This window comes from Arvicola amphibius, chromosome 3, assembly GCF_903992535.2.
Source record: "Arvicola amphibius chromosome 3, mArvAmp1.2, whole genome shotgun sequence".
Classification (NCBI taxonomy): domain Eukaryota; kingdom Metazoa; phylum Chordata; class Mammalia; order Rodentia; family Cricetidae; genus Arvicola; species Arvicola amphibius.
Window position 1 is genome coordinate 188,479,874 of NC_052049.1, and position 13,762 is coordinate 188,493,635.

Here is a 13,762-nt window from a genome sequence, read left to right on the forward strand (position 1 = left end):
AGTGCCACCAAGCACCTACCTGGAGCTAAGCCCTGGGCCCAACACTCATCACTATGGACTCCTCCCGTGTGTCCCCCTCCTGCTGACCTCCCCAACAGGTGCAAGGGTTTGTGTGCTGTAGAAGTTACTGTGTTAAGAGATCAGAGGAAGCTGGGTGGTGGTGGTGCACACCTTTGAACCTAGCACTCGGGAAGCAGAGTGAGATGGATCTCTTGAGTTCAAGGCCAACCTGGTCTACAGAGTGAGTTCCAGGGCAGCCGCTGCTTTTGCCGAGAAGGTATTTCACAGGGGACAGACTCGGGCTAAAGGGACTGCAGACACTGGTTAAGCAATAGTTCTGCACTGCGAACAGAGGCTATGATGGGAGCTGTAGGGCACAGATACACAGGCAGTGAGGCAGCCCAGGGGAGTACCTGGTGAAGGTTCCAGCCCCTAGAATTTGCTATAAACCCTAGAGAGCCCACACAGGGCTGCCAGAGGAAGTCACTTTGCAAGGGGTAATGGGAGCCTCATGCAGTATTCTCATTATTGTTTATTAGCCAGCTGGTAATTAGAGCCTTCCTGAAAGTGTGCCTCTCTGGTGTGCTTCCAATTGCACAAACCTCCCAGAAGACTTGTTTCCATCAGGGCAAGACCCCAGCTGTCCAGCCACCTGAGTTAGTCCTAACCAGGGACCAGCTGCTGGCCCCTGGTGAGGACCCCTCCCCACTCCTGTCCCCCCAGAATTGGTTATTCCACACTTGTTGGCTTCAGTCTCAGAACTGGAAACTGTTACTCCCTCACAGAGAGGAGTTTTTGTGGCTGTTGATGTTGCTGAGTGTAGTCCCTGTTAGTGCAGGGCATGGGTGGGAACTCAGTGTCTGAGACACTCTCCCTCTCTTATCTTTATCCACCTCATGGGAATGTCCTGAAGCTTGCAGATCCCTGCAGCCTGCCTACCCAAATACACTGAGTTTTCCTCTCTTTTTCAAAGAGATAAAAACTTGTTTGTGGTTTTTAAAAAAGGACATATAGATAAGAAAGGGGAAACCTCACTTGGTCACCCAAGAAGTATTACCTAACTGTGAAGCATATACTAAGAGTCTTTTGTACACAGTAGGCTGTAAACGCTTAAAGCCACAGTTGCAAAATATGCATCGGGCTCATCACAAAGTTAGATAAAACATGGCTGACTCAGCCTAGAGGAAGCACAGAGAAGCTGCTGGAGGTTTCCTGGTCTGGGCACGCGTAGCACTTAACCCTCTTGCTCAATGGTATCCTGGATGCCACGTTATTGAGGCTAGAAACCTAGCGGCCACCTTCCGGTGTTCTCACTCCATCTAAATCTGAACCCTAAAACTGCCGTCAATCCCATGTTCCCCTCCATATCACCGTCACAGGCTTTCTTAGCCCTTACTGCCTCTGATTATTTCCAGGGCAAACATCCTACATTGTAAATGGCCACATGACTCTGGGCATAAAGCCTCCAATAGCTCCCTGGTGACCATGGATCAGAGTCTGAACTCCTGGCCTGGGAACACAGGCCACACCTAACCTTGGCCCCACTCTCGTGCTGGGCTCCTCCTGACTGTGCTGCCCTGTTTATGCCTGGGCTTGCAAGGGCACTGCATACACCTCAGACTTCTCTCTGCCCCCACGACATGTGAGCACCACCTGAAGCCCTCTAGGAAGCTTGGCAGCCAGTATTTGAAGTCCTCTGTATCCATTTCAAAACCACTGGAGCTCCTTCTGACGTCTTCCTGACAGCCTGAAAGCATGGCATCACCCACAGCAGGACACACACCATGAGATTACACACTGACTCTCCAGCATGACTGTGAATTCCCAAGGGGACAGAGACAATGTCTTTCAACCTAGCAAATTGCTCAGAGCCTGGCATCAGGCCTGCATTCAATATACCCAAGCCAGATAATAATGATACAACAGACATTTATTGAGGCTTACACAGTTCAGGCACAGTTCCAAATGCTTTGTGACTGAAAGCATTTTGCCAGTTAATTCTGACAATAAATCTGTGAGAAAGAGACTGTGTGCTCCCTCATTTTATAACACAAGTGAGTGAATCAGAGTCAGACAACTCCTAAGACAATGTAGTTCAGGGGCAGCAGACTGCAGATCCAGGCCCAGGCAACAGTTAAGACAAAAACATAGTTTTCAGGTAGTTCTACTAAGAGACTTGGAAAAGTGTTCTTTTTCTTTATTGCTTTGATGCTATCTATCACACTCTACTGCCAATGACTATATCAACAGTCATGGATAGGAAGGTTAAAATAAGAAGGCTTGACTCAATGTCTAGATTAGGGCACACAGAAAGAAAGCAGTGGAGATAAGAAACCGTCAACAAGAGATTGAACTTGAAGAAGAGGAGGAGAAAGAGCAGCAGCAGCACAAGTGGATGGGATCTCTACGCCTTCAAGGGGGCTAACAAGTGGCTGGGCCCGAGGGAAGGAGAGGCAGAAATGAACCAACCACAAGGACTCACGCAACTGTGGCAACTGTGCAATGTGTGGCTTTGAACTTCCTGGCAGTGGGGACTGCGCCTCAGTGTTCAGTGTCTTCTGGGAAAGACACTGTCCCAAAATGCAGAACCAGAATGTGACGGGAGCTGGAAAGGAAGTGGTGGGGAAAGCGAGGTGATGGGCAGGAAGGATGGACTCCAAGATAGAAGGGGTTCCCAAGTCCAGGCTGTCTTCAAGGGCGCCTCCTCTAGAAACCATAGGCATACAGCCAACTTGCTTCATGCAACTTGCTTGTGCTCCAGGACCTGCTTGGGCCTGATCACACATATGCCAATCCATCTGATAATGGAGTGTGGCTGTGCAGCACAACTTTATGACTTGGCGCATCAGAGAACATCCAGCTCATGATAGGCAGGCTCAGGTTGCATAACAGACTTAGTTAGGGCTTCTATTGCTGTGGAGACACCATAGCCACAGCAACTCTTATAAAGGAAAACATTTAATTAGGGAGGCTCGCTTACAGTTCAGAGGTTCAGTCCATTGTCGTCATGGTGGGACACGGAGGCACGCAGGCAGACGTGGCGCTGGAGAAGTAGTAAGAGTCCTACATCTTGCAGGTAACAGAAAATGGTCTAAAACACGGGGTGGTACCTTGAGCATATATGAGATCTCAAAGCCTGCCGCAAAGTGACAGACTTCTTCCAACAAGACCATACATGTCTACTCCGACAAAGTCACACCTAATAGTGCCTCTCAAACTACCACAGCCATTGTCAAACAGTCAGTTTCCACTAAGGTTCAAAAACAGGCCAAGAGCCGTCTCTCAAAAGGAGTAGAATTGTCTGCAGATGACGGTAGGGCCTCGCTCCAAATCCCAGAGGTCTCTCCTGTGGTTCACATACAGATGTCTGCCAAAGGCTCCAACAAAACATCCCTGCCGCTGCCGCTCAGTTACCACAGGGCCTGCTGGATTACACGGCACAGCACAGCAGCTTTTTCCTACTTCAGGTCCCACTCAAGTTGGCGACTTTCAGAGTCACTTAGTATATGGGCTCTAGTACCACACCAACATGGGGAATGTGCTGTCTCCAGAATCAAGTAGGCACACTGAGTGTCACACTTGCTTCCTGGTGGTAGGAGAAGCCAGGTGCCCTAGAAGGAGTATCTCTACATGCTTGCACCACCGGTTTACTAGGAATTTCACGGATGTAGCAGGCCCTTGAACTCTGGCTGGATTTATTTCCTATCCTCTGATGTTCATATGTGCTGCCAACAATTCCAAAGTTCTTATAGACAGGTACTGAGAAGAAGGCATGGCTAGACCAAAGCTGCATACCACACACACACACCCCAGATGTGTTACTGGCTCAAGTAAGGCCGCCACATGTGGTACAGCAGCTGCAATCAGAATCATTACTTGACTGAGTCTGTGATAGTCAACTGTCTGTCTTCTGCACAGGCCCCATAGGAGCACTAAGGGACAACGCGGTGGGAGCCACCACTCCTGTCTCTCTCATGTCCTTAATGGTGGCGCTAATTTCTGCAGTTCCTCCAGAGATGTTAATACTGGTTTTGGTTCACTATTTTCCCTGGTAGAGGTGAATCCAATGGCTTCCATTTGGCCTTTCCAACCATAACAGCCCTCACTCCACACACAGGTTAGAGAACCGATGTGGGAACTCTGTCAGCTTTAGTCCGTCTACAGCAGCGATACACTCTGGAGCTGGGGAGATAACACAGGGTGAGTTCCTGAAAAGTGCTGTGGGTGACATTACAACCTCAGAGCGGGCAAGAACAGCCCACGGCGAGACCAACCACCAGCACAGCCTGCTCTCACTGCACACTGCCAGTCCTCGTGCCTCTTGGTCTAGCTGTCCTTTCTCTTTGTTGAAAAGCATCTCTCTTCCCCAACTGCAAATGGTACCATTTCTGCTTCTCACACACTCAGAAGCAGCTTCTCTCTTCCCCTGGCTGTGGACTCAACTACTGCTGTGCCAGTCAAGGAACTGAGGAATGGTCCAGAGAGCATCATGGCTGAACTGCTCTCCTGTTACATTTGGAGTGAACAAGTTAGAAGGGTGCAGTATTATCTAGTGGGAGATCATGACATTTTTTTTTCCTTTCTCCTCTTCTCTACCCCTTTCTCCTCACCCTCTCAGTGCTAACCTAAATGACATACAAAGCAAACATTGCTTATAAAAGCAGGGTATAGGCTGTTTCCCCTGAATTATAGATAACATGCATTCCTGAGGTATAAATCATCATCCCTCCATTAGGCAAACTCCCCAGAATTAACAAGAAGCCCCCAGTTGATCTGTGTTTGACCCGAGTTCTGAATCCAGACTACGCTTCCTAGGAGCCAGGGCACCCAGGTGGTACCCCCCAGGCCCCATTTCTACAGCTCCACTTCCCCATTACACACATGGGTTTTCATAAGTCATCACGTGCTTCGGGCAGAGGCATGAAGATCCTGCAAGGGGCTCGTACATAGCACATGCTTTGTCTCACGCAGGGCAGTTACAGGACACATTGTCCACTTACATCTACGGGGGTGGGGTGGCGGGGCGACTTGGGCTCAGGACTGTGGCTCTTGCCTACTGTGATGGGCAATTTTAAACGCCAGTCTAGAATCATCTGAAAGAGAGTCTCAATTTGGGACAGTCTGTATATGATTGGCCTTTTAACATGTCTGGGAGAGGGGATGACTTTTGATTGCATTAATTGACAGGGAAAGACCTCGTTCAAAGCAGATAACATCATTCCCTGGGTTTGGGTCTTGAACTGTACAAGAGTGGAGACAGCATCCATCCATCCATCCACTGCTCTCTGCTCTCGACTGCAGATGGACACTTCACGAGTCCCCTGCATTGATTTTCCTGCTATGATGAGCCGTAACCTGAACTCTGAGCTACAATAAATTCTTCCCCAAATTGCTTTTGTCAGGACATTTGATCACGGCAACAGGAAAGAAATCTAAGGCTGCTACTTAGAATTGGAAGCTAAGCCACAAAGCAAGATAAAAATCAGGAAAACTTCTGCCGCAGGGCTGCCTGAGGAGATCCCTGGAGTAAGGAGGAAAGCGTAGGTCTGTGAGAGCAGCCCAAGTGCCAGCAAGAGGTTCCTGGTGACATCCAGCTCCTCAGCCCTGTAAGCCTTCTAGACAACAGTGAGTCCATCTTCTGCCCTCCGATCCTGCCTGGCTCATCTAACGTCTCTGCTTGCACCCAATCCATGGTAGTTTTGCCACAAAGCAGCTTTGGTTTGGCCTCCTAAACCTGTTCCTCCCTGGCCTTTCTCAAGCAGCAAGTGCACCAGCATCCACAGCTGCTCCTTCCTAGGCTGAAGGTTTTCTTTGTGGCCCATCTCCATTTGTTAGCTTCTCTCAGCCCTGGTAATTCATGGGGAGCAGGGGCAGTTGCAAGTGGGTCAATACCTAGAGCTCTGCCCCTAACCTGATTAAAGCAGAACCCCTGAGGGTAGGAGGCAGGCACCAGTACTTTAAAAACTCTCTAAGGAGTTCTTACTGTGTAGCCAGACTTCAGAATCAATCAGTGACTCAAATAAACTACAAATCCAGTAGCTTTTCTGCTTCTATCATGATCCGAGCTAGCACCATGTCTTGCCTAAACCACTGCCAATGCCCCTGTCTTATTTATTCTTCTGCGGCTCCTGCCTGAACCTCACCTACAAGCACACTGCTATTACACCTTTCTCACCAAGGTTCTGAGAGCTACAAGGTCCGGCATGACCCTGCCTCTGTTCACCATGCTTTAGCCTCACTCCCAGCTCAGACTGAGGTGCCCTTTTCTCTTTTGCCTGATCTGCCTGCAGATCTTTGCATGCTCTGGCCTGCAGCTTCATGCCATTCAGGTCAGCTCCAATGGCAGCACCATGAAGAGGCCTTCTTGGGTCATCCTGGCCTAATGGGTGCCCACCACACCCTCCTGTTGCTGTTCTACTGTCCTTACACAATTAGCGATTTTGGTCAGCACCTCATTTATCACTGAAATATGAGGTTCCAGAAGGCAGCTGTACCTGCTGCTCATGGAATCTTCTGTAGGATTGGCACCCAGCCCAGTCCACACAACTGTTCATCTGCCCATCCGTGCCCAGCAGGGCCCTGCCCACCACTGCTACAGCCGTGCTTGTCCAGTGACTCTGGCCTTATCACTCGAGTTAAAAATTCCTACAGCAGACCCAGTGGCCACACCTTCTTCAATCTCAGCACTCGGGAGGCAGAGGCAGGTGGATCTCTGTGAGTTTGAGACCAACCTGGTCTACACAATGAGTTCTAGAGCTACATAATGAGGCCCTGTCTCAAAAAAATAACTTCTTGGGGCTTTAGACTCTTTCTTTTAAAAACACTTTTCAGAGTATTTTTTTTAATTTATTATTTATTTATTATGTATACATTATTCTGTCTGCGTGTATGCCCACAGGCCAGAAGAGGGCACCAGACCTCATTACAGATGGTTGTGAGCCACCATGTGGTTGCTGGGAACTGAACTCAGGACCTTTGGAAGACGAGGCAAGGCTCTTAACGGCTGAGCCATCTCTCCAGCCCCGGCTTTAGACTCTTTACTGTCCTGTTTCTTCTTTCATAACCACAGACACCAAAGGTAAATCCATATTCTGTGTGGTCGTCCCATCCCAACAACCAAATGCCGAGGAGCCACGGCCTGTTTTTCTGAACAGGAGGCTCCCCGACTCTGTTCTCTGCCTCTCACCACCAGCCTTTTGACTGACAGAGACCCTTCCCTGCTGTCCACAGCGAGCTGCACTTCCTCTGCCAGGGCTGCCCTCACTTGTCTTCTCAAGATGGGAGCTGGCACTGGACTGTGAGCTGAGCAGAAGACGTACTTTCTTCCACTGTCTCCAATACAGCAGCACCACACAAACTTCTGAACAAATCCTTAGTTTTTTTTTTTTTTTTTTTTTAACTTTTTTTACCTTTGTGTTTGTGGCATTTAAGAACCTAAGCACTTCAGCTCCTCGGTGCGGATGCTGCACTGTCCTGTAACATCTGCACCAGTCCACAGCCCCAGCACACAGAGCCTCAGGCTCTGTTCCCTCTGGAGCAGCCACACAGGTAACTGGGCCAGGAAACTGCCTTTCCTTGGGAGGGATTAACAATTCACGTTCAAGAAGGGGACTGGCTCAGCTCTATGGTCTGTGCTTTGCTTTTCTGGGGCTCACAGAAACTGTGTGGCTATTAACAGAAGTTTTTCTTTCTCAATGTAATGGCTATCACCCACATAGCAATAAGGTTAACACACAGGAGGGCTTTACCAAGTTATCTATATGGTTGTTTCCCATACGACACCATGAGAACAGGAGGGCTTGACATCAGGGGCCTCTGCCTCACCTGATATATTTATCTAAGTCACTAAATGGAACAAGTTTTACCCACAATACCCAAAGGTGTCTACCGTCGTGCCAAACAGGCCCGGCCAGTTTTCCATGAAAAGAGGAATCTTTCTTCTCTCTGACTACAAGGTGTCTCATTATGTAGTCCTGGCTGGCCTCAAACCCACAGGTATCTACCTGCTTCTGCCTCCCTGGGACTAAAGGTGTGTGTCACCCTACCCAACCTAGAAAAAGAGAAATCTCGTGCAAGCTAAGTAAAGGCTAAATGCATGAAGACCCTGAAACTGGCTAGGCTGTCGCATCAAGTCGACCCACTTCCGTTCTCTCTTGTCTTTTCTTCCCCTAGAATGCTTTCTGCTCTGACCATCTGGTCAGTCTTTAGGGTAATCTGAATGCATTTCCCAAACAGAGGCTGGGTTTAGCTGGACCCTTGACACAGTAGGCTCAACAAATACATACAGCAGTACGCAGACAGTGCCACTGAACTAACCCCTATACGCTTTAATACAGGTGTGGCCCCTCCCAGGTCAGAGTCCCAAAAACTCTAACAAGAGGTAGCTCACTTTTCCACCCAGTCCTGGCTGTCCTTCTTTCACATTCCCAAGATCCAACGGGAGTTTGCGGGTTATGGCCATGCCAGGGCCAGAGGAACAGAATGTAGGCTGGTCAAAACAAGCCCAGACATACTCACGGGGTCCGTCAGCATGGCCCGGCAGTGTGAGGCCAGGGCTAAGAAGGCCAGCAGGTTGAACACAATTCCATTGATGATGCTGTATGCGTAGTCTCTGGATGGAATCAGCATGACAAAGAGGACTACAAACTCCGCATAGAGGACCAGAAACCAGGTGACAATGGCACAGGCGATGCCACAGCCATCACGGATAAACCACATGGTTCCCGCAGGGCCAGGGAAGGGAGGTGGGGCGCACTTCTCTGGCTGGAGGTATTCTGGTTTCCGCTCAATGTCTCGGAAGTGATGGCTGGGGGTCAGCATCATAAGCTATTCTGTCCATACTGGCATCTGAAAGGAAAGGGAGCAGAAATATGGTGTTAGCTCAGCAATAAGGAGACCTCCCAAGTGAGCCACGGTGTGTGTGCACAGATTTCACACAAACGCTGCCAAGGGGTGAGAACGAAAAGAGACCACACCCAAGGGCAGCCAGATCGGACGGCGGCACAGCGACGGGAGGTGGGGCTAGAGCCCAAGTCCCCTCCATTCAGTTAAATCTGGGACAGCAAGTGCTGGGGACCATCTCCTCACTGAACGGAAATGGCCTGCGAGTGACAGGGCGAAGAGGAGAGATGGTGACAGTGTAGTCAGTGTTCCTAGTACAAGACACCATTTCCTCCCCTGTGAGGCACTGCCCATCAGGGCTGTTGTTTCCAGAGCTAGAGGGCTTTGGGGAGGGGCTCGTGTTGAACATCCTGCATAGCTCATGGCCATGCACAAGTATTCTCTTGGTAAGACATTCTTTCCATTTAAAAAATGATGGGCAAGCAACTTTCTTCCTAAGAGCTACAGCACTGACCTTTGGAGATGAAAACTAAGCACTGGGAGATGAACCAGAACAAACAGAACAAAGTATGAGTGTAAAGTGTAAGTGTACAGTATGGGTGTACAGTACGGGTATACAGTACAAGTGTACAGTACGAGTGTACAGTATGGGTGTAAAGTATGAGTATACAGTGTAAGTATAAAGTACAGGTATAAAGTACGGGTGTACAGTACGAGTGTACAGTATAAGCATGAGAATGCTATAAGGAAACCCACTATTTTTATGATTGTTTTGCTTTTTGAGACAGGGTTTCTGTGTATAATAGACCTCACTGTCCTGGAATCTGCTTTGTAAACCAGATTGCTCAAATTCATAGACCTACCTGCCTCTGCCTCCAGAGTGCTGGGACTAGAGGCGTGCACTAAGAGACGTAACTAAGAATCAGTGTTGCATACCTATCCATCCATAATGGAATATAGGTCAGAGAGACAGTAGATCTCCTCTGTTCATTTCAGCTGCTAGCTTGTCGTAATACCAACCAGAACTCTCCTGAGAACTGTGATGGCTCGGTTCGTTCCCTGATATAGAAACAATGGGAAGTCATGCGTAGCACAGATGGTGGGCAGGGGAGAGTAAGTCGCTCTACAGCAGAAGAAATGGCCCTGGCCTCAGGATCTTCTGAAGGCTCTGTTAGCTGATCCTAACTAACCTCCCTAATTCTCCTTCTTCTATGAGAAGGAACATCTGGACGGAACAGTTATGGCCACGTAGAGTGAAATGTTGCTAAGGCTGATCACGCACACAGTTCAGCTCTGCTCCAATGTAGCACAAGACTGAAGACCGGTGGGCAGCTCGGTGTGCACCGCGTGCCTGTCTAAAGGATCACGGGAGTAACAAGTCAGAGAGACTGCTCTACCGCAGGCACCAGTGCTGGGGACAGGGTTGTGACATACAGAGTAACACAATGTTTTGGTCGTCATCCAGGATTTTCTAGATCAATCTTGTGCTTGCTCCCCAGAGAGTGGCAGCTCAGTGGTGCCTGAACAACATACAGTCATTAAGAGACGTAAGTTCACCTTCTGAAAACTGAGCAGGACTCCATGAAACTGCAGACCAAGAGTGTCTGGGGACCAACCTGTGCTCAGCAAATTCTAAAACTCTGAATTCCATCAGCTACAACCCACACTCAATAAATAGTCACACGGCACAAGAGGTCAGAGGCCAACAGAAGAGAAGCACTCTCCAGGGACAGACATTCTTCTCTGAGTGGGTCTGCATGCTTATCACATGTGCTCCACTACGTTCAAGCTCACCCTTCAGATGGCCTCTGGTAGCTTTGCATGGTGATGGAGAGCTGCCCAGCAAGGCAGGTGCTGTATCAACATGCAAGCCTCAAGTATTTACTCTGAGTCTTTACAGAAAAGTTGCTGCATCCCAACTGTCAACCACTAAGTAGGAAGCAGACCACTTTGACTCAGGTTCCCTGCACCGGAGACAGTCGGTTACAAAACTTGCCAGCCCTCTGACAGCACATCCTTCTGTCATAAATGGGAGGCCACTAAAAAGAAGCTTCCAGTGACACAGGCAGTTAATTTCATCCTGCCCTTTGGCAGCTGCTCGTTCTCAGTCTTATATGAACAATGGTGTCAAGGACCCTAAAATTCTGCACATTGTTTTACTAAGAAATAAGCCCTTCTATACAAGAAAAGTTTCCCAGGCAACTGGGACTTCTTTCTTCCATTTTTTGGGGGGGTAGGGATGGGGAGGGTTGAGACAGGGTCTTGCTATGTAGCCCTGGGTAGCCTGAAACTCACGGAGATCCACTTGCCTCTGGATAGAAAGCATATATCACCATGCCTGGCTAACTGGGACTTCTTTCAAAGCACCTGTCAATCATTTTGATTGTTAGATGGAAATCTGAAAACAAAATGTAAGAAAAGAAACAGCAGAGATCGAGAGAACACTAGATGGGAATCCTGCTCCTGCCTCAGCACAACAGCCGCTCCCTTTCCCCAGGACGACTGAGCTAGTCCCAGTCACCAGCACCTGTGCAGGCCCCCGCAATCCCAGTCACCAGCACCTGTGCAGGCCCCCGCAATCCCAGTCACCAGCACCTGTGCAGGCCGCCGCAATCCCAGTCACCAGCACCTGTGCAGGTCCCCGCAATCCCAGTCACCAGCACCTGTACAGGCCCCTGCAATCCCAGTCACCAGCACCTGTGCAGGCCCCCGCAATCCCAGTCACCAGCACCTGTGCAGGCCCCCGCAATCCCAGTCACCAGCACCTGTGCAGGCCCCCTGCAATCCCAGTCACCAGCACCTGTGCAGGCCCCCTGCAATCCCAGTCACCAGCACCTGTGCAGGCCCCTGCAATCCCAGCATCTCTTTTGCATGACTTTCTTCTTCTTCTGTAACTAGCCACTGTCACTTCTGTGTCTACACAGCACTCTCTGGTTACTGCAGCAAGCGGGCAAGGCTAGTAAAGATATTACTAGAGGTCTCTGTAAAGGAAGGGTGCTCATTTGGGGTGTAAGCTTCCTTCAGGTACTCCCCTGACACCAAACAGCCCCTCAGTACATGTCCTCACTTGTCAACAAAGAGCTTTGTAATCCCAGGGCCACCTCTAGGAGGCCTGGTCTGCTGCTTCTCAGGTGAAAAGGGTAGATCAAGTAGGATCGTGAAGTAGGGGGACCAACACTCAAGAAACTAGAATGTTCTACTTGGGACCGATCTGGGATCAAACAGTGTATGGGGGAACTATTTTCTAGCCTTTACTGGGAACAAGAATCTGCTGGATGTGGAAGATCAGGAAAAGGCCCACCTGGCAAAGACAGGGGCCAGGGCTATGCTGAGGATAGCTTTCCTACCCACACTCAAGAGTGCAAACAAGATTACAGTTCTAATAACGACCCTTTTGGTATGGTATTTTGTTTGTATTCTGACGAAGTTTGCCTGGAGATCAGAGGGCAGAGCTAGCAACTAGTTAACCACAGAGGCTAGGCAGTGGTGGCACCCACCTTTAATCTCATCACTTGGGAGGAGGAAGCAGGAAGATCAGGAGTTCAAGGCCACTCTGGGCTGCACAAGATTGAACCAGTCTAAAAGAGAAACAGAGCCAAGGTGGTAGTGGCTCACACTTTTAATTCCAGCACTTGGGATCTCAAGCCTTTGATCCCAAGTACTTGGGAGGGACATGCCTCCTTTAAGCCCAGCACTAGGGAAGTGGGATAGGAATATAAAGCTGGCAGAAACAGGATCTCGGGTCATTCAGTCTGAGGATTCATAGAGATATGATCTCCCCCATTCGGTCTGAGATTTCACAGAGGAAAGAGCTAGTGACTGGTTGCTCTGCTTCTCTGATCTTTCAGCTTTCACTCCCTAATATCTGATTCCAGGTTTCTATTTAATAAAACTAATTAGATTCAAGCTTCAGACCCTCCCTTTAACTAGATAAATGAACTGTGGCAATCCTCCTGCTTCTGCTTCAGAGGGGCTTAATGTAAAAAAGGTATGTGTGTTTCCTTCAGCTTCTTCCAATAACAAAGACAGATGAAGACCCTTCTCTCTTATTTAGATTAACCTTACAGCTCAACAGAAACTGACGAGGACCTACCTCCCCTCACTTGTCCTTGCTTCTAAGGAGCCTGCAGAGCTGGTGCTCAGGTTGGAGAGTCTCTGGAGGACCACCCCCAACACCACTCCTTGCAGGCTAATCACACCTTCAGAGGAATATCTCCTCTGGGGTCTCCTCCTAGTCCCTTTATCCTTCTCCTTGCCTGAAGTGTCCTCTCTTCAGTCAACTCAACTCAGCATTATCTTGAAGGAGTAGCCACTGTACTGTACAGCATCCGCCTGCCAACTCCCCTGGGATGTGAGGGCAGAAATGTGGGTACCACTCTGCTCAGCTCCTCCTCCCCGATCTGGGAAGACTGGGCTCATTTATGTTCTTTTGCTGACTTACAAGTACCATTTGTTGAGCTCTGCAGCCTGGCTCGTAGTAGGCATGAGATTTGTGCTCAAATTCAAAGTTTTTGAGTGAGTGAAGATGTCAAACAGTTGACTAACAAATAGCAAACACAACAGAGGGCAAGCAGTATTAAAACAGCAGCAAAGCAAAACCCCCATGCAGAGTGAGATGAACAGACTTGCTAAGGGTAAGGGCTCATGAAGGCAGAAAGTGAGGAGACAGGGGTGAGGACCTCGAGATCTGTTGGAGAAGGCTGGCACACACAGACTATGTTGGGGCGGCGACGGAGGAGCTGTGAGGGACCACGGCACCCTATGGCGAGGCCACGCCGGCTGCTGATAAGGCAGATGAGTTCAGAAGCCAAGGAGCCCAGGAAGCCCACTAGGGCAACAGGTGCTAGCTAGTCCTATCTGAAGATACTAGCTAGTCCTATCTGGTGATACTAGTTAGTCCTATCTGGTGATACTAGGTTTT

General features: G+C 49.2%; 1 protein-coding gene across 3 annotated transcripts in view; it reads right to left on the reverse strand.

Annotated features, from left to right (window-relative positions):
• The window catches only part of Zdhhc3 (zinc finger DHHC-type palmitoyltransferase 3), a 41,899-nt gene that overhangs the window by 18,790 nt on the left and 9,347 nt on the right, over window positions 1-13,762 (reverse strand). For 2 of the 3 annotated variants that reach the window (XM_038323485.1, XM_038323486.1), the window contains exon 2: window positions 8,518-8,847. In XM_038323485.1, the coding sequence (XP_038179413.1) occupies window positions 8,518-8,823 (306 nt within the window). In that variant the 5' untranslated portion in view covers window positions 8,824-8,847. Of the gene's footprint in view, window positions 1-8,513; window positions 8,848-13,762 lie in introns of those variants that run through there. The other variant, XM_038323487.1, reaches the window with a different exon arrangement.